Source organism: Martes martes (assembly GCF_963455335.1).
Source record: "Martes martes genome assembly, chromosome: 8".
Lineage (NCBI taxonomy): Eukaryota > Metazoa > Chordata > Mammalia > Carnivora > Mustelidae > Martes > Martes martes.
In genome coordinates, this window is record NC_137895.1 from 80287936 (window position 1) to 80309416 (window position 21481).

Genomic DNA, 21481 nt, shown 5'->3' on the forward strand with positions numbered 1-21481 from the left:
CTTTTCTAAATAGAAATGAGGTCTCTTCATTTGATTTGGAAAATTGAATGCTAGTTGGGGAATTCAAAACATTGTTGGTTTCAAGCTTGAGTTCCTCTGCATAGTACCAACTTCTTTTTCTTGGCCCCAAGGCATGCGTCTCAATGAGAAAACATGAGGGAATGGTGAATCCAGCATTTCCTGAGAACATTTTGCCTATATACTGAACGCTGCCTTAAAATTCTGTCCAAATGTGGTCCATGAATGATAGAGCTGCATTTGGACAGAATCAGATTTGGACGCCTTAGTCCAAATTACATGTCCAAATGCGATTTTTATTGCTATAGGCAGAGTGAGCCATAGTATATAAGAAATAAGCTTAGATATATACCATGGCACTTCTCATTTATACTGATATGGGAAATATGCCCATCTGAATGTAAATTAACTACTTCTTATATGAAGCAATATACAAAGTTGGAAGTCTGTTCATCACCATGAACTGAGGAGAACTGGAGTAGCATGTATATGACCTGATATGCCGAAATAATTCTTACCTCACTGAACCACAAATGTGACAGACTTCTATAGTGATTGTTAGATTTAATAACAGAAAGAAGGCCACTTTGAATTACTAAATATTGATAACATTTCTTGAAGAACAAAATAAATGCACATTTCATAATAGGCACAGTATTAACTTATATCTACTGTGGTCTTAGTAGCTAAACACATCTTGCCTTGTCATTCACTTAACATTTTGATCTTGTGTTCAAAATACATATTTTACATTTATGCAGCAGGAAAGAAAGCCATGATTCTCATGACATTTGTATCCAAGCTTTTCACCGGGACCTGGAACCAGCTTTACATGTGATATGAAAACAGATCCATCTGCTTCCTCTGCTTCACTCTCAGGATAAACTTGACCTTGGGATCATGTGGGGAAACCAGCCATGGTTGTTGGCCATTTCCCTGTCTCTTTCCTCTGTCTCCAGCCCCTGCTCACTGCTGTCCAAGCATTATCTCATCTTCCCAAGGAGCCTGTGAAGTTACTATATTTAACCCCAATTTTTAGATGAAGAGGCTGACACCTAGGGAGATTCAGAACTCCATCCCCCTCCCCTTTTACCTCCTTTAAGTAAATACCTGGGGTATCATCAGCCTCAGATACCCCTGTCCATGAAGACAAGCTTCACACTTCCTGCAAATGGAAGCAATTATTATTAGCATTCCAATCTAAGCCAAGTGTGGCCAGAGTTTACAGTAATCCAATAATGAGTCTGGAGAAGTATGCAGAGTAGGAATTGAAGTACAAACACTGGAGTAACAGAGAGAAGGAGCGGGGCAGGGAGTCCAAGACTAAGGAAAACCAAAATATGGTGATTATAAAAAAATAATGTAGAACAGATAACTCTAAGAGAATGTAGTGTCTTTTTTTTAATTAATCCTCTTTCCAAAAACTTTTCTTACTAGACACCAGCTACTTCTATCACACAGTCCCCCAAACTCCCTATACTGATGCCCTCTTTACCAGGGAAAAAAAAAGGAAAAAAAAAAAAAAAGTAACGCCATTATCCAGATAAGGAGCAAGACTTTCTCTTCTCATTTGCCTGCACTCTATTTCCTTAATTCATCTTTCTTTCTCCAACTACAGGTGGGAAATCATTGAGGAACTATTTTTTCGTGAATCAAGTTTTGATCTCATTCTGCAAGAAATCTCTAGAGATCACTTTCAAACTAAAACCAATTTCATACCCAGTAGAAAACTTTCATTTCATGGAATAAAAAGCTAAATGAGAATAGTCCAAGAACATCTTTCCAAAAAGAAGATACACTAAGTATACTTGCCCAATTACTACCAAGAAGTATTCTCTTTGTTATACCAAGAAATTGGTAATGCTTTGTGTTATCTAGGGCAAGTGAAAGATACTCTGGCTATCAGTCCTTTTGTGTCAAGCATAATTTTTCATGGGAGATGTCAGTTATATTTTAACAAAAGACCAAATTCAATTCCAATTCTCTTACCAAGAGTATTTCAGGTAACATAAGAAGAACAAGGTATTGATGAAAAATAAAGGAAAATGCATTTTTTAAAAAATGCAATAATTCACAAGTATTACTGCCAATCTATTTCCTACTAATATTTTAGATCAAAATGTTCTAAATTATCCAGCTTATGCTTTGGGTTTTCTGAATTTTCCAAATTACATATCTATTTACTGCTGAGGTCTGAAAAGCAAGGAGAGGTGAGACAACTAGCTATCTGCAATAAAAAAAGATGATGTGGTATCATTTCATTTTTCTTTTTGTGTCTTTAAGAATTTCTTACTAGCAGTTTGGAGTGATCCATAGATCATGAAATTAATAGACATTGAAAACTTACCTGGTTACCATCACTTTCATAGGTTCCTTTCCTCTGAAACCTATTCCCCCTTGGCCAGAATTCTCAGCAGATAGGGTAGTGGTGAGGTGCCAAGGTGGCTCAATGGATTATGTCTCTGACTCTTGATTTCCACTCAGGTCATGATCTCAGGTCATGAGATTGAGTCCCATGTTGGGCTTTTTGCTGGGCAAGGCGCCTGCTTGAGATTTTCTCCCTCTCCTTCTGCCCCTGCCGCCCCGCTACCTGCTTTCTCTCTCTCTCAAAAAAAAAATAAAAATAAAAATAAATAAAATAAAATAAAATAAATAATTAATAAATAAGGGGAGTGGAATGGACATGGACACTCCTATGATGTTCAGGCACTTTATCATTGGCACATCTGTATCAGCTGAATATACAGATGTCTTGGAGAAACTTACTTTTTAAATTGAAATAATGTATTGAAATCTGAAATTCATATTTCATCACTTTTTCAATAATATTTTTAAAAGAAGTTCACTAAATATAGGACTGATAATTTAGTGATTATTTAGTTATTAAAAGCGGAAATACATGTATTAATGCCTGTGGATCCACCTCAAATGTTTTTCATATTTAGTCTTTTTTTTTTCTTCACATGCTAGCTGTGAACTTTGGTACTGTACCCAAAAGCCAAGAGCAGATGAGACACCTAAAAATATCCTTCTTTGCAACTGTTTCCCTTCCTTATGAGAAGGAGGGTCATCCCTCCTGATTTTGCCTTATAATAAGAAAATAACTAAGACAATTTGGGAATTAATTCATTGTTCATCTCTCATGCTAGCATGTCAGGCCCTCCATCATTTTGGTTCAAATTGATGCTAAATTGCAAGAGAACAGAACAGGAGTCTTTGGCATTTTTCCACTCCATGTAGTTACTGGCAGAGATGATTAATAAAAGTCCCTTGGATATGACTTGAGAAACTTGGTTAAGTGAATTAGATCCTCTTTACTTTGTCTTCTTACACAAAACATAGGATTATGGGGTTCATATTTTTTAAAGGTAGTGAAACAAAATATAACAAAATTACCACATTATAAAATATGGATCACTTCCTTCTTATAAAAATTTAAGATCAGTTCTCCAGAATGAAAGAGATAAACACGTATAGATGCAAATCAATTCTATATTGGTTTCTTACTAGCACATTAAAGAGAAAATCTGAGGATGTAAGTTATGACTTAATTTTGATTTTGAATGCACACAACTACCTAATGTACATAAAATAACCATCACAGAATGAAACAGATACATCTAACAGCTTGCTGCATTTAAATGATTTTAAAATAAGTGCTTGTAAAAAGTCAATTTTTGGTATTTTGCTGCTTAGGAACGAAACAAATCACAAATATGTTTTTATGTTGATTTTCTTTGACAGGACTGGGAATTCCCACATTTTATGGGAGATGTTGATGTAAATCTTCCTGGATTACACACTCCTCACATGCAGTTCAAGATTCCTTTCTTCCAAAAGATCTTCAAGGAGGAATATCGTATTCACATAACAGGTATGCTGTAACTTTAAACACGATTTGACTGTCTCCTACTTAGAGTAATACTAGCTGTTATTAAAAAAAAAAAAAAAGAAAAGCATTTTAGAGGCATGCATACATATAGTTTTATTTCTCAATAGTGCAAGGTGGTCCTGGATCAGTTGAGGTTTCCAAACTATGGTTCTGGGACTTAAGCTCCTAGGGGCTTTTCAACATCCAGCAGGCAAATGGGAATGTCGAGAATGGAGAAGAGGATGAAGAAGGTTTATCTTTTTCTTAATCGCCTTGACATGGGGAAAAGACATGTGCCCTCCAGTCACATTTCATTGGCAGTAATTCATCAGATAGCCCTGCTTAGAGTCAAGGAGGAAATATGGTCCCCAGCTGGACAGCCACTTCGGTTGACACCTACTGTACTTGCATCTGCTGTTCTCGCAGGAGGCCATGGTTTCAGCATGGATAGTTAGCTACTCTGCCATGCTCCAGATACCTGTCCACCTTGGTTTTCTTCATTAGATTGCTTGCTTTCTCACAACATACAGCTTAGTATGTTTTTTCACCATTAACACTCTTTACACTGTGTTCCTCAATTCCTGCTGGGATTGGAAGAGTGGTACCCTAGAGCACCAATCACACCCTATGCCTTTAGGGGTTAGGCCACTTCTCATTTGATCAAAACCTCCTTCTGTGGCAGAGCTCATGTTTCTCTCAGGTAGGTCTCTTGCAGATCCTCACATTGGTGAGGATCTTTCATTTGCAGAGATGCCCTCTTTTTGAAATGGCTCTGATATGATTTATTATAATATTCCTTCGTGACATCTCAGTCATTCTCATCTGAAAAAGGTCTTCCTAAAGTTATGTTTTATACCTTTTCTCCCCTAACCAGAAGCAGACAGCCAAACGATCACATAAAGGATGGTGTTAGTTCCCAAACTGTTCAAATGCATGAAGTGAATGTGTGCGTGTGTGTGTGTGTGTGTGTGTGTGTTTTAAGGACAATGGCTTAGGATCCCACACCTGCTATAATAAAAACTGCTGAAGAAATCTGTGCTTACCCTACCGTCTGTGCTGCTGAGTAAAAATAGCCCAAGCACAGAAAACGTGAACATCTGAGTCCTGCAAAAAACCTTTGCTTCCCAACTTGAAGGCTGGTTTTCACTTTGAGCATGAAGCGACCTTCCTAAATTGGAGAATGAGCTCATGAATAGGGAAGATGCAGCAGGTTTCTTTTCCTATTCAAAATGAATGAGACCCATCTATTAAATTCACTGGGTAAATCAATCAATTTGAGTTCAGGTCACATAGTGTGGTTTCAGAGTCCCCACTTAATCTCTGAAGCATGCTACCCTCTCGGACTTCTCAAACAGCTCTCACACACATGGCATCATCATATCCCTTTGGGTGGGCTTTTGCCTGGACCATCTGTTCCTGCTATCAGCTCTTGTCCCAGGCCATCATGGCACTAATATTGTCTCTGAATGAGTATCAGAACCCTCGTCAAAAATATACCGCTACAGTACACAGTATCAGGTTAAAGGGGGGCTGAATATTCAGAGGAACGCATTGGTAAGAAAAAAAACCCAAGCTATTAAAAATATTTAATTTGGGGCTATTTGGCAGGGCTTAGTCATATATGCTATCATTTATGGACAGGGACAGGTTCAGGTTCTGTGGTGCCCAGAGCTTACCCAATTTGGAATGCTCTAAGAATATAAAAGCAAAATTATGACTAAAAATTATTTTAAGTGCCTTGGAAGAAGGACATGCTTACAGGAGTCCTTGAAGCTTCAGTGTAATTAGCTTTGAGATAAAGCCTCCTAATGCAGTTGAGCTAAAACCTTTATTCTTACAAGTATTGTTTTCTAGAAACTTAAAAGGAAGACGACTGGCTAAGTTCTTGTAATGGAGAATGCACATTAATAAAGTGTGTGAGAAGGTGGAAATATATTGTAGTTAAGGTTTTGATGCAGTGTTTGCCAAATGATGCTGATAATTATATCATTCAAGATACATATCTATAGATTATACATTGTTGGGCCCGATTCCTAATAGCTCCAACTCAAGAAGTCTGGGCAGAGGCCAGGGAATGGGACTTTGGAAGAGCGCTCCCAGGTGATGGTTACTGGGAACTGCTCCTTGGTGCTGGAGAGCCACAGGGGAAGCCAATAGAGTACAGGTGGGCTATGGGGTGAAGAGTTCCACCATAAACAATTTAAACCCCATTTAGTGGTAGGATGATCATGGGCCTCCCCAGGTCCGTGTTAAAAAATTCTAGGAAAATGGTGGCAGGTTTGGAGGCTGAAGAAAGTCTGAATTGTTCCCCTCTCATTTTGTTCTGTTACTCTCTTTATTCTGTTAATTGCTGAATATGTGGCTGAGGACACCCTCAAGTAGCAGCTAGTCTCCTGTGAATGGCCTCTTTATCTGACTTTGTAAGATAATTGTTTCTGAGGAAACCTAGATAAAATTTCCAAAAACATGATACATGTTGCACTGTAATATGCTCAGTTGTCAGTAGCCTGCAAATTTCCAAGTCACCTACAAACTCTGAACAAGCTACCTTGATCAGCTCCTCCAAGTTCTGCTACTTTTTGTAGGGAAACTCAGTGCTTTTCTTGATGAGTAAATACAGTATTATCACTGGGTTATTAAGCATGAAACTCTTTATATTCATCAGTGGTTCTCAAATTTCATTGTGTAGGAGAATCACCTGGAGAGTTTGTTAAAAAGATCCATTAGCCTCATCTCCAGAGCTGGATGCCTGAGATAGGAGGTGCAGCCTGGAGGCTGGGATCCAGCCTTCTCTTAAGCATTGCCAGTTGATGCCTCTGCATGCTGCCAGAGGACCTCTCTTTGAGAAACACTGCTGATGAGAAATACTTTCTACAGTCAAAATTCCTCTCATCCCAGCTTTTATGTTCATATGCAACTCAAAAATCAGAAGCCACAGGACAGAATGAAAATTCAAATAGAAATGAGGTGTTAGTGAGAAGGGCACAAGATAGAGTCCTGCTAGGAGATGGAAAGTCAGAGCTGGGGCCAAGAAAAGAGGTCCCAAAGCAGAGTATGTCGGGAAGCATCTGGGTGACCACAGAGGAAGCCAGAGTCAGGGGTAGGAAGAGATCCTGTGGATCCCCAGACAGCTCCAATTGTCGCTTTCTCAGCCTGTGTTTGTTCTGTACTAGAAGAGTCTGTGCAAAGACTGGTAGGGCCTCCTGGATTCAAAATGGCTCCACCATGGCCTCAACTATCATTCCTCTGTGTTCTGGAAATAACGTTCAGTGCATGCTGAGAAAATGGAAAATGGTGCCTGGACTCTAGCTCCAACACTGACTGTTGGTATGGCCCTTGTCAAGCTCCTTAACCTCTTAGAGGCTCAGTTCTCTCATCTGTTAAATGGGAACAGTAAGGTACTTGACCATGGGGTTGTGAAATTTAATATGTACAAGGCACTTAAAACACTGCCATTTGGTAAGCACTTGGTAAACTCTCACTACTTTTACCTGAAGCTTTTGCTCTCAGAGTCCTTCCAGAGTGTGTTTTCCTATTTAATTCAAAAATATTAGGTAGCCTAAGAGGGGGCTCTTTTATTATTTACCCACTATTCTGAATTCTCTACTGTTATCTACTGAGTCAAGAAGGCGGCTAAGAAAGGAAAAAAAAAATCTCTCTTCCAATGAAGAGCTCTGTATGTAGAGGGTTATCTGACACTGATGAGTTCCCATTGACATTTTAAAAATATTTAGGATTTGCGTATTTTCTAATCCTGATTCCATGCTAGTTTTATTTATGCATTTCAGAAATGACTTGAATTGTTGCATCTGTTTAGCTCATCTGGATCCCCCTTGACAGATGGTTTGCTGCAGTGTGTATGAGCTTTCATTTTATAAGCTGGGCTGCAGCTTATAAAAATAAATCATCTCTATCCAAGGGTGTGTTAAAATATTTTTTTCTGGGAATTTTGACTTCAGTAACAAAGGGGATAAATAGTTAATGATTAGGTCACATCAGTGCTTTTAGCCCAAGCTCATTGTTCTTCTCTTAAACATAAATGCTAAATGTAACCATGTAATTATCTCCTCTGGCCTCTTCCCTTTTACCTATGAGGTGAGTGCAAAGATGGATTCAAAATGTGATGTACTAAGTCTCTGGAGGCGAGAGAGGAATGGCCTCTCAATTCACTCTCGGAAGCTCCTCTGAGTCCTATTAATGCCAATCCCGGTGGAAGCTCTGCCATCTGTCATCCCAGCCAGACAAAGGAAGTGTCCCATTGGTGGCCATCATCTGAGTAAATTAGGAGGGGTTGGGGGAAAGGCCAGAAGGAAGGCCTGTGCATCTGTGAGGAGAGAACTCACACTGTTGGCACGATGATGCCCACGGGAACCCTTTCGGCAAAAATGGAAAATGTAGGAGTAAACAAACCTCCATTGCATCTGTGTGCTATTTCAGTTTCCTGAGTGGTGTGAGGGCACAGGTGCTTTACAATGGCAAGAGTGTGGAAAATAATGAATAAAACCCTCCGTTTTATTTCTATAGGTGTATAATTTCTGGCAAATGAGTTCCCAGAGATTGTTTTTTAAAGAGCTCTCCTGTACCAGTCGGATCGTGGGAAGTGCTGGGGAGGGCAGACCAGTGGTTCATCCAGAATATTCTGTCCGACAAAATTAACAAGGGGCTTGTTAAACAGGGAAATATGATGCAGCCTGCTCACTCTGACAGTCTCCAAAGATCATGAATTTATCCAAAGTACACAAAGACCTCTTGCTTTTCTCTCAGTTGTGAATTTTTCTAAACCTTTCCTGAAGCAGTTTCTATTTTCAGCACATTTATACAGCTCTAAGAGTTAACTATGTTTATTTCTACCTACAGCAGCAATTCCCCATATTTGATTTGTCCAGAACTCATCTTCTTCAAGGCCATGGATGCTTTGCCCGAAGGCTGTCAGCCCTTTCTGTCCCTGAGCTGGTCTGCCATGTACAAACTGAGGTGTCCTATCTTCATTTGTGCATATATGAGTATTTTTGTTATAAAACTCACACTCTTCAGGAATAGTCTTTACAGCCAGAAGACAGACTTGAAATATATAATGAATTACAATCTTTAAGATATGAACATTTTGCTTTTCCCAATTTTCCAGATTATATCTGATTTTAGCAGTATCCTAAAATTCACCAGGTCATTGTGACACATATATTTGATTTGGAAGACTATAACTTCTTGTTATTTGTCTGAACAGATTATCTCAGGGTTTGCCTATTGGTTAATGGACATTTTCTGCATTAATACGTGTCTAAGCTAGGATCTGGGGAATACAGAAATAAACAAGATACAATTCCTAATCTCAAGAAAGTCAGAGTCTAATGGTCACCTAATTCAGTATAATCCCATGGCTTTCTCCTCTCCTTGTATCATTGCAAGTTTCTACCCCTACTCATCGTGTTGGATTATGTCCCACTTAGGAAATGACAATGACAAGAGAGGCACTTAGAGGAGCTATATTCATTTGCTTTCAAGTCTTAAGATGATGCTTTACTAACTCAAATAGCTCCTATTAATTCATAAATTTTTTAGTAAGTATCTTCAATTTACTTAATGTTCTCCTTATGACCCAAGCACTAATGTGGTTTCCAGATATCCCTAAATTACCTAGGGGTTACTTGAAGAGATGCTAACTTGGTGAGCCCTGTTTTCACTGCTCATGTCTGGAATGAAAAGACATTGAATATGGCCAAGAAGCCTGTTAACAGCAAACTGTTATTTCTTTAATTATCTAACATTTACCTTTTTCAAGGCCATGTTTGCTTGCTGTCCCATAATGGATATTAAAAGGCTTTGTGAAGCATGACTATTTCATGTATCTGCAACAGAGGCCAGAGTCTGGCCAAGTGGTGGCACTAATTCGGTAGGAAGGTACCCACAGTACAGTTCAATCTCAATGCTAACTGGCAACCCTACTGGGTTAAAAAAAAATTATAATTGCAAATCTGAATAATGAAAGGCTGCTCATATGATGGAACTATCAGTACTTTATACTCTTTTATCCTTAGTTGAAAAAATTATATTTTCCCCCAAATTGTTGTCATTTCCTATGCTAAGTGATGGTGATATTTAAAGAAGAATCCTTTTAAAACCAACTAGCCCAGGATTCTATAATCTCCCACAATGTAAAACATAAAATTACCATTATAATATCATTTTTGACAATCAATAGGATTCATTAAAGGCACAAAATACGAGAGAGAGGTAATCCTACCAACACCATGCAGTGATTTCTCATTAAAGGAGACAGTGAGCTATTTCAACAAGGAGATTAATAGAAATAATGTATGGATTCTTACCCTCCCTTCTTGCTGACTTACATTATGCTATGTAGTTGAAACAACAGGAGGAAATGCAAAATCTCTCCTGTGATTAATGCTGAAATACTAAACCTCTTGTTATGGTTGATTGTACATTCACAACAACACACTTGGGAAATGGCAAGAGAGAATTTCTGTTCTTTTCCTTTTTGTGTCTGATATCCGTTCCATGTGGGTTCAGAGACTCAAAATTATTTTTTATGGAAAACAGTGTTTCTCAGAATATACAATTTTTAAAGGAAAGCTTTCTCTGCATGAAAATTGTGTATTCCATCTTTTTTGCCCTCCTGGTGAGATTTCCTGGCCCATCATAAAATGTTAAGCTTCAGGTGATGTTTATTTCACTGGATTCACCAAAGAGGTTTTTAGGGCTGGGGAGAAACCTGACAGATAATAGCTCAAACCCCTCACTTGATAAACGAGAACAGTGACACTGAGTAGTCTCCCATGATTTTGCTTTCTGGTTTGCCACATCTCATAGGGCAAAAGTAATTTTTTAAAGAGGAGAAAGCATTACAAAATTAACAAAACACTGTGTGGGAAAATAGAAGGAAGGATGTTAGCTAAAGATGAACATCATCCCTCTGTGCAAATGCATAAACGGGCCAGCAGTTTATGTCATGTGGGCTAGAAACAAACAAAAAGTAAGAAGAGCCATTTCTTCCACATTTTACCAGCTTCAAGTTTCAGCTGACTAGCTTTGACAGGGGGGTGGGAGGGGTAGAGACAGTGCTACATCCACAGAAGGAAAGAAATAGGATGTCAGTAGCGAACCTACCTCACTCTGTTCTCTCCCCTCTGCACTTTCCACCCTGATATGGCCTTTTCTGTGGAGGGGACACTATTGGAGACACTATTACCTGTCCTTTAGCTTCAAAATCTATGTATATAATAAATGACCTATTCTCAGGACCATTCTCCTGCAAGTTGTAGACAAATTACCAATTGCTAAGAATTTTCTTTTTTTTTTTTTTTAAGATTTTATCTATTTATTTGACAGAGAGAGATCACAAGTAGGCAGAGAGGCAGGCAGAGAGAGAGGGGGAAGCAGGCTCCCCGCCGAGCAGAGAGCCCAATGCGGGGTTCGATCCCAGGACCCTGAGGCCACAACCCAAGCTGAAAGCAGAGGCTCAGTCCACTGAGCCACCCAGGTGCCCCTGCTAAAAATTTTCAATGTGTTAAATGTGCTGATTCACAAAGCATGTTTACATGTAACTACACGCTGTGTCCTCTTAGATAACTGGTTCAGTTATATCTACCCACCGATGTCAGTGCTCAGTGATTCTTGCTATTTTATCCAAAGTGAGACAGTTGATCACTTTTAGGATATATCTTTGTTATACGTATGGTGACTAACATAACAATTAAAAAAAACAAACCCTTACATGTTCTTCTCTCCCTCTATCACCAAGATCCTATATTAACTGAAGACACAGAAGAAATAAATTATAGAAATAATACTCCCCTACATTTTTGGGCAAACTTAATATATTTTAGAGAACTTATTCAAATATAACTTCTCATTTTATCCTCACAATCATCCTTTGAGGTAGTTATGTTGATATTATTCTCTATTTCACTGCATAAAAAATTGAATTCACATAGCTAATAGGGATATAAGGATTTTGGGGAAGAGGACAGAATCATAGAATGAGAAGTCATCTGGTAAAGTTTCCTCAATTTGAAAATAAAACTATTGAGGTCTGGAGAGGTTGAACAGGTAACTCAAGGTTGTATTATTTAACTTGAGTGTCAGGATGAGATTCATCTGCTGATTTCTAGTCTGCAGTTTTTTGTGAATGTGGTTCTCCCTCTCCCAGATCGGTAAAGATGTGTCAGAGAAGGGAGATGATACCCAATAACTGATGTCCGGCAACACTTTTTAAATTTGCTCCTTTTCCATCTCATCTAAATATTCAGACTCCAGGTCATGTGAGAATAGCATAGTGACTCTTTAGTGTTAAAATGTAGTGGTCAAACTCACTCAGCACCATTCAACTTGTGGGAGGAAAATAATATATAAAGTTTGAGGAAGAGGTCCTCCTATCCTCAGGGTTTCTTTTTAATTTATTCAGTGTACATTCACTGCAGTTTTTATACTCTGATTTTCTTTTCTTCCTTGTCTGTTAACATTCTCTAAGCATCTGTTCCCACCAGAACAGCACCTTACTCCAAGCTCACCGAGCATTCCTTTCTTCTCCCTGATTCTGTGATGCTGCTTATCACGGTTTCTGATACCCTGGTACCCTAGATACAGGGACCACTTTATGAGGGACTGCCCTATTCGTGAGTTAATAAAAGTGACCTAGAGAGGACAGGTTTCTCCGAGGGACCTTTGTGAGTCAGGAAGGCAATGGTCGGTCATACAGATTCAAGGACAGTCTGGCTTCACAGCACATGCAGTTTATAGCAAGATGATAAGTATGAATCTCCTGCAACAGGGAAGCACCTGAAGCCCCTCTCTCAGGTTGCTTTCCATCATGGAAGCTACCAACTATTACCTCCTTAATACTGGATGAGAATCTCAGAACTTTTTCAATTCACTTGTCTCTCGTTCCTCTCCTGCTTTCTCTTCCTACAATATTCTCCATTATTTTCTCTCTCTCCTTTCACCCCTTTCATATCACCTCATCTTTTCCCATATGCTATTTTATCTGCAGCATAATAAAAATGCAAACTGAAAGAAATGCACCATTTTCCAGACTGTTCTCTATCCTTCTTTTCTTTCAGGGACCACATGAATTGCTACTTCCTCCAAAATCCTTTCTGCAGATACTTCGACGGCCCTCAGTTTTTATTCCATTTCCCCAACATCTTTGGTGTTTATAGTTTATATCAGCTCACCTGGCACCTCTCCAATGTGGCCTCTTTTTATTATTTATCTGTTGATGCCACTGTTCTGTTTCCCCAACAAGACGATGAGTTCTTCCCTGGAAGGCAGAAAGGTCTGTGCTCAGCAGCTACTAAGGCATCCCACAACAGAGACTAGTACGAGCACAATAAATGTTCGATAATCATGCTCTCCTTTGTGTTTGACTGAATTTCTCTGGCTTGAGCATTCTTTACTTCTTTTATGGTTGACGCTTAGTAAGAATCTGTTTTAGTTTTGGATATGACTCCAGGAGAGCAGGAGTGGTTAGAACTTAACAGTGCCAGATGTTATAGTTTATCATATATGGAAACAACATTCCCAGTGTTTCAACTTACCTTCTAGAGGGATATGTGAAATAAATCATTCCAGCAAGAGTTTCCACTACAAAGATTGTAACAATTGTCGAGTTGACAATTTCAGGACAGGCAGAGTTATAATTTCCAGTCAGTGAGTTTACATAAATTCTCCTGATGGAGAAGAATTGTACCTTCCCAAACAAATGCATTATCATGGCTTAGGCAAGGCTTTGATGTTAATAATAGTAACAATTACTGGGTTTCTTTTATGTACCAGGCACTCTGTTTAGCATCTAATAATCTTATGAAATACTAATACTAATAGCTTTAATAAGAATAATATTTTCTGCATGTAAAGAAACTGAGGTTTAGGAAATTTAAACAACTAGCCCAAAATCACAAAGCTAGTAAATTTTGGAGCCAGGATTAAAACTCTTCAGTTTTGTATATAGTAGCAATGTAAATATGTAAAAATGATGATAAAACACTTTCCTAAATTCTTCACAAAGTTATATTTTTATATAGCTATACATTGTTAGAATACATATTGCAAAATTCATTTTTACCATTCTTGGTTTAGTAAGTTTGCCCAAGATTCTCTCTCTCTCGTTTGATACTTTATCTTCAAATACAAAATAAAATAATTTTGACATTTTGTGTATATATATATATGTGTATATATATATGTATGTATATATATAATATTTATAACTAAGCTTTTAGAACCTGTTATAGGTATCACCTAATTTGCTATAGCAAACCTGTGAGGTGAGTACTACTATGTTATGATACACTTGATACTGTAAAGTTTGCAATAAATTGTGTTTATAATAAAAATTATGATGGAATCTAGTATCCCTTGAAAGTTTCCCCATAGTCTTTTCATTTGCAGATGTAAACTTATTTTTAAATTCATTATCATTAGATAATATGTCTCTAAACAATGTCTTACTTGTATGAAAATTTTAAATACTACAAAGAAATTGTAGTAGTTTAACAACCTCTCCAAATCCTGTCTTCTAAAGCAGTTTGTCAGCTTTGGTTGTATTTATATGTCTGATAAATGGATTCTGTTCAATGAGAATTTAATGCAATTATTTTAAAGTCTTGAATGCTCAAGAATTATTGATCTGAATCACATCAACTAATGGTTTAATCAACAGGTCACCTACAAACAGCAATGTGAATTCAATTGATATACTTGCAGTGTTTGCATTGTAAAATGATTTATTTCTTGCCTACACATAATTATAAAACTGTAAGAGATGTTCAATCATATGTTAGACTTTTCTATGAATGTCATTAGAACTTTGTTTTTAAACATTAACTGAAATGTTCTAGAGAATAACCTATATGGAATCAAATTTAAGTAGAGCTGTGGTGCCTATCAAACAAGGAGGCTTAATCTGGTTAGTGTAAGTAGCATAAATTATTGACTCTGGGACCCACAGTCACATTTTCATGTGTCTAGAATACAATCAGGAAATAACCTTTGCCAATTCACTTAGTGGCAGCATAGCCATCTTGAAAAATTGCTAACAGGCCTAAAACGTTAACAATTTATACTTGTACGCCATTGTCTCCATTTTATTGGAGAAAGCCCTATTGCAATTTTATAGGTCTTTGACTAATATGAAGTATTTCTTTTTTTTTTTTTTAATGCAGGTAAATGGTTTAACTATGGGATTATCTTTCTTGTCTTGATTTTGGATCTTAATATGTGGAAGAACCAGATATTTTATAAGCCTCACGAATATGGACAGTACATTGGCCCAGGGCAGAAGATATATACAGTGAAAGACTCAGAAAGTTTAAAGGATTTGAACAGAACCAAACTTTCGTGGGAATGGAGGTCCAATCACACTAACCCTCAGACTAATAAAACATATGTTGAGGGAGATATGTTCTTACACAGCAGGTTCATAGGGGCTAGCCTTGATGTCAAGTGTCTAGCTTTTGTTCCAAGTTTGATAGCTTTTGTGTGGTTTGGATTCTTCATTTGGTTCTTTGGACGGTTTCTGAAAAATGAGCAAGGCATGGAGAATCAAGACAAAACTTACACCCGCATGAAAAGAAAATCACCGTCAGAACATAGCAAGGACATGGGATTCACTCGAGAAAACACACAGGCCTCAGTGGAAGACCCACTGAATGACCCTCCCTTGGTCTGCATCAGGTCCGACTTCAACGAGATTGTCTACAAGTCTTCCCAGCTCACGTCAGAAAACTTAAGCTCTCACTTGAACGAATCTACCAGTGCGACAGAAGCTGACCCAGACCCAACGACTTCTAAAAGTACACCTACGAACTAGATTCACTTACTTGGAAATAGCACAAAAAGCAACCTTGAGTGTAACTTTAAAAAAGTTAGTCTTTCCTTTTGTAAATGTAAAGTTTACGTAGTGTTAGGTGAAGAAACACAAACAATGCCACAACGGTGCTCAACATGCTTTTTCTAGGACTCATTGTTTTCTATTTGTATTATAATACACGTGCCTACTTATATCTAACAGTCCTCTAGAGATTGCTTTTCACAATTGCACAAGCTATTTACTGACTTTACAGCATAGTAGAAGATTAGCTGATTACCCGTGTATCTGATGTTCAACCATAGTGGTGCCTTGAGACATTAAACTGTTTTTAACTGTACCAGAACCGAAGTGTGGAACAGTCCTCGAACCTACTTCACATGGGGTTTTTTGTATACAATTATTTTGATCTACACTTGATGTCTTAGCAGGAAACAGATATAGCCAAGTTGTGGCTTAGGAAGTATCTCTTGTTTCCTATTCAGCAGTGGAGTTTGTGACTTTGACAGTGGGATTGCAGAGGCCTGGTGATTACCTTTGAATTTGTTTTGGCTATCTGCCAAATACAAATACTGATTCAAAATTCAGTACTAGGAGAACGATAATCCAGCATGGGTCACTACTTGTGAAATGTGGCTTTCTCCAACCAGTAATTGCAATTAGATGATAATACCTAATTATGTTTTCCTAATTAAAGATAAATTGCTACTTGATTAAAAATCCTGCCCTTCACCTATGAGAACAAAGGTTAAGAGGCACAGTTGGGTGAACTCTCAAATTTATTGGCATTTACACAAAGCACTAGAAAACCAAGGAACTGAAGTTTTAATCATGTGAGGGTTGTACAGCCTACTATCTACAATATTTGTACATCTTTCTGTAAATATGGCTCTGGACAATGAAAATTGAAAAACATATGCCAACCCTGAATAAGGGAACTCCTCTAAAAATCATGCAGCAGAACCTTGTGAGGTAGAAAAAGATGTGCATGAAACAATCTATTCAGTAGCTTGTTTTGTGTGTGCATTTTTTTGTTTTTTTTAAAGAATTAAACATCATACATTAATAAATACAAATTATATATCAGTAATTATGTGATGTAGTTTTTTTGTTTGTAATAAAGGGATTCACTTGTATCTTAGTTTAACAGCAACTCACTTAATTTTTTTTTTAACTTGATGCCAGATGAGTTAAAAAATGGAATACACCCAATGTGCTTTTAATACTGTTCCATAAATTGTGATTACATGTTCATGAGTGGTTAAGGGGAGATCATTTTAAGGCAAAATTATTTTTCTGTCATATACTGACATAGCTGTATTTTGTCTCTATGATTTTTAAAATATCTGTTTTGATCTGCTTTTAAGCTTGCAGCATGCTGAATTTAGCATGCATAACAGAAATATGCGTTTATCTGTCATTTGAGAGCCAGCTTTAATAAACATCTTCCTACAACTGTTTACTAAGCAATTGGAACCATGCCCCTGCTGTTTCTTTTACCTTTAATAGCCATGCCTGGTGCTGCTTAGAATCATAAGTATCTCTGACACTAAAGATGCAGAGCTTAAGCTCAGCATAGTAACCTACTGACCACACTGTCCGAAGAAACTTACCATGTTATTGCTTATATATGGTAACATTGGCCATTACCAAATTTGCATAGTATAAAACGTTCAACTATTTTTTAAAATTGTATTTATTTATTTGACAGAGAGAAAGAGAGAGAGATCACAAGTAGGCAGAGAGGCAGGCAGAGGGGCAGGGGGAAGCAGGCTTCCTGCTGAGCAGAGATTCCTGATGTGGGGCTCAATCCCAGGACCCTGAGACCATGACCTGAGCCGAAGGCAGAGGCTTAACCCACTGAGCCACCCAGGTGCCCCAAAACATTCAACTTTTGACTCTAGGACAAGTAAATAATACCACCTAGGACTCTCTCTCTATGTATTTTATTCTTAAAGTCATTGTCTTGTGGAATGTAGAAGGAAGTTGATTTAGAAAGCAGGTGTCCATAATCAGTATACAGTCCTTATAAAAATATTAAGAATTTTTAGATGGGTATTAAGGAAAAAGTGGTTCAATGGTGTAATCTAATTAGCAGAAGATGGGGGAAAAAAAAAAACCCTAGAGCACTATGCTTATGTGTTTCTAGGGATTGACTAGAAAAGCTGGCTATCAGCTGATATGAAAATATATCATTAAAGTTTCCCTAAGTTTTAGTAAAAAAAAAAATAATTTTCAGTAAAGGCATTTTCTCCAGCAATGGAATTTTAATGGCATTTAATTGCATTTAAACAAGATCCAAATCTTTGAAGGCTTCCGATAGTTATGTATACCAATCTTGACATATTTATCTACCCATGGGTCTCCTTCCTTCTTTTGCTACCTCTTTTGGATAGCACATCATATCAGCACTTATACCAGCTATGGATAAGCAAATAAAATGAAATGAAAGTCAAAATCACATGTACTTACGTTTAGTCTTGAATTCTGAGTCATATACCAACAGACGATGATGCTACAGAACTTTTTGAATACTAGACCTTTTGTACTATCAAGGGCATTACCAAATAAAAAAGTGTGGTAACCCAGGAAATGAAGAGTTAACAAAAGGATTAAAAAATCACTAACCACAGATTCTAAGGAAAGCATAACAAATGTGATGCCTTAATTGCAGTGATGCTTAAGGACTATAAACAATTACATTTCTACTGTTCAATAATTACAGTATTTTCTTTCAAGCAGTATAGAATTTGCACTAATTTGCATAGTTTTAATATCCTACATTATAGAGTACTTTATTAGTAGTTTAAATGGAAAATTAAATAAACACTATGAATTTATGCCTGATAATATATGCCTAGACATCTCATCACCACATGCCTATTTACATTATATAACCATACTTAGTTATCTCATACTCTCCCCATGCTGGCCACTTACATGCTTGCTTATCATTTAACACAGCTAAGATCACCAGTGAATCCTATTAGAAATGGTAAGAATTATTTATTTTGCCCAAAGAGTCAGACAGGCACAAAATCTCCTTACTTTTATAGCATCAGATTTCACAACAAATAATTCCCACAAGCACTACTCGTTGACAGAACGTCAAAGAAGTGCAACACAGACGCTCAGAGTTGAGGATGGGGAGTCAATACCACTGTCCTATCTCACAATTGGGTCCCCTAAGCAATTTTGGTACATTATTTGCCTACCCTGTGGATCACCAACACAACCCAATATGAAACTTGGGAAAGGTAATGCTAATAAATCACCCTTAGCTGTCTGTCCCTGTCACCTAAGACCTCAGCACCCCATCATTGCTTATCACTGTCTTCACTCTGAACTGATCCCTATTTTAAATTAAAACTCTTGGCTTTGCAGCCACAATCTGGGTATTGTGCTTTTATTGGGTTCTTCCCGCTCAGACTGTGATGGCTCAGTACTCTATCCAGCCTGATTTCTTCCAGCTTTGCCCCTCATAATTCAACTCTAACCTATATTAGCTAGCCCTGCCATTAAATGGGGAGAGCAGGTCAATCAGTTTTGCAACAGGCAAACTGGCACTTTTTTCACTTATCCAAATTTTTATTTTTAAACATATTTATATGCATAGGGTTATGATTAATGGGAACTGATAATAGATAAGAGAATCAAGGCCATAAACATTTGGCTTACTACCTCTGAGACTGGACTAGAACTGAGTTATAATCGGAACTAGAGAAGTTTAGATGTGGTATTTATAGGTCACAAGTCACTCTTGTTGAAGCTAACTGGAAAAAGAGGTTTATATTTATAATGGAAAGAGGAGGTTAGGCAGATGGTAGAACATGAATGCAAGTCACTGCCATGAAGTCTTGGAAATGGAAAATGGCAGTTTGAGTGTGAATGGGGTTTAAAGGCGTGGGCAGGGGAAGAAGGCCTATGGAACTTTAGCATAAAGTTATCATGAGTCCAAAACTCCTACCTAATAGGAGTCCTAACAGGACTCAAGAACAGATGTTCAACATATCTGAGGGGGTTACACAAAAAGGTTGGCTGGTTGATTGATTTCGTAAACTCACATTACTCTGTGTCTGCCCCAAGGAGAATGGTGAGACCTAGGAGAGGGGACATGGGGCCCATGAAACAAAGAACAGAGGTAGGTATGGGTGGGGTGGGCAACATGAGAAGACAAGACAAAAACCAACATGTAACATTCATAAAGACTGAAACATCCTTGAGGGAAGAACAAAGGTGGGGGCAAAGTCTGTAAACATTTTATCAGCATATAAAACTTGATATCTTGTAAACAAAAATGTCTTCCAGATGCTTTGTGATAGACATTCTGAACAATTTCAGTGAGAAACAAAATTAGTGTTATTCCTAATTTAATATGTGTAATATACCACAGGTATTATTTTTAATAGTTTTTTTATTATGTTAGTCACCATACAGTACATCATTAGTTTTTGATGTAGTGTTCCATGATTCATTGTTTGTGTATAACACCCAGTGCTCCGTGTAATACATGCCCTCCTTAATACTCTTCACCGGGCTAACCCATTCCAGCACCCTCAACCCCTCTAAAACTCTCAGTTTGATTCCTGGAATCCAGTCTCTCATGGTTCCTCTCCTCCTCTGATTTCCCCCCTTCATTTTTCCCTTCCTTCTCCTAATGTCCTCCATGCTTCCTTATGTTCAACAAATAAGTGAAACCATATCATAATTGTCTTTCTCTGACTTATTTCACTTAGGATAATCTCCTCCAGTTCCATTCATGTTGATGCAAATGGTGGGTATTCAACCTTTCTGATGGCTGAGTAATATTCCATTGTATATATGGATCACATCATTTTTATCCATTCATCTGTTGAAGAGCATCTCAGTTCCTTCCACAGGTAGGATATTGTGGACATTGCTACTATGAACATTGGGTGCATATGGCCCTTCTTTTCACTACATCTCTATCTTTGGGGTGAATACCCAGTAGTGCAATTGCTGGGTCATAGGGTAGATCTAATTTTAACATCTTGAGGAACCTTCACACCATTTTCCAAAGTGGCTGTACCAACTTGCATTACCACCAACAGTATAAGAGGGTTCCCTTTTCTCCACAACTTCTCCAATGTTTGGTGTTTCTTGTCAGTTTTTGCCATTCTAGCTGGTGTAAGGTGGTATCTCAATGTGGGTTTGATTTGAATTTCCCTGATGGCTAATAATGTTGAACATTTTTCATGTGTCTATTAGCCATTTGTATGTCTTCTTTGGAGAAGAGTCTGTTCATGTCTTCTGCCCATTTTTTGATGTGATTATCAGTTTTTTGGGTGTTGAGTTTGAGGAGTTCTTTATGGATCTTGGATATCAGCCCTTTGTAGTGTCATTTGTGAATAGCTTCTCTCATTCTGTGGGTTGCCTCTGTGTTTTGTTGACTGTTTCCTTTGCTGTGCAGAAGCTTTTGATCTTGATGAAGTCCCAAAAGTTCATTTCACTTTTGTTTCCTTTGCCTTTGGAGACGTGTCTTGAAAGAAGTTGCTGTGGCCGATGTCGAAGAAATTACTGCCTATGCTCTCCTCTAGGATTTGGATGGATTCCTGTCTCACATTGAGGTCTTTTATCCATTTCGAGTTTATCTTTGTGTATGGTGTAAGAGAATGGTCGAGTTTCATTCTTCTATACCTAGCTGTCCAATTTTCCCAACACCATTTATCGAAGAGACTGTCTTTTTTCCACTGGATATTTTGCACTAGATATTTTCCACTGCTTTGTTGAAGATTTTTGACCAGAGA

At 37.8% G+C, this 21481-nt stretch overlaps 1 protein-coding gene across 2 annotated transcripts in view; it reads left to right on the top strand.

Moving 5' to 3' along the window:
• The window catches only part of TMEM117 (transmembrane protein 117), a 462147-nt gene extending 444967 nt beyond the window's left edge, over window positions 1-17180 (top strand). For both annotated transcript variants that reach the window (XM_080811384.1, XM_080811383.1), the window contains 2 exons: window positions 3763-3892; window positions 15070-17180. In XM_080811384.1, the coding sequence (XP_080667510.1) occupies window positions 3763-3892; window positions 15070-15716 (777 nt within the window). In that variant the 3' untranslated portion in view covers window positions 15717-17180. The remainder of the gene's footprint in view (window positions 1-3762; window positions 3893-15069) is intronic.
• Window positions 17181-21481: the final 4301 nt, after the last annotated feature.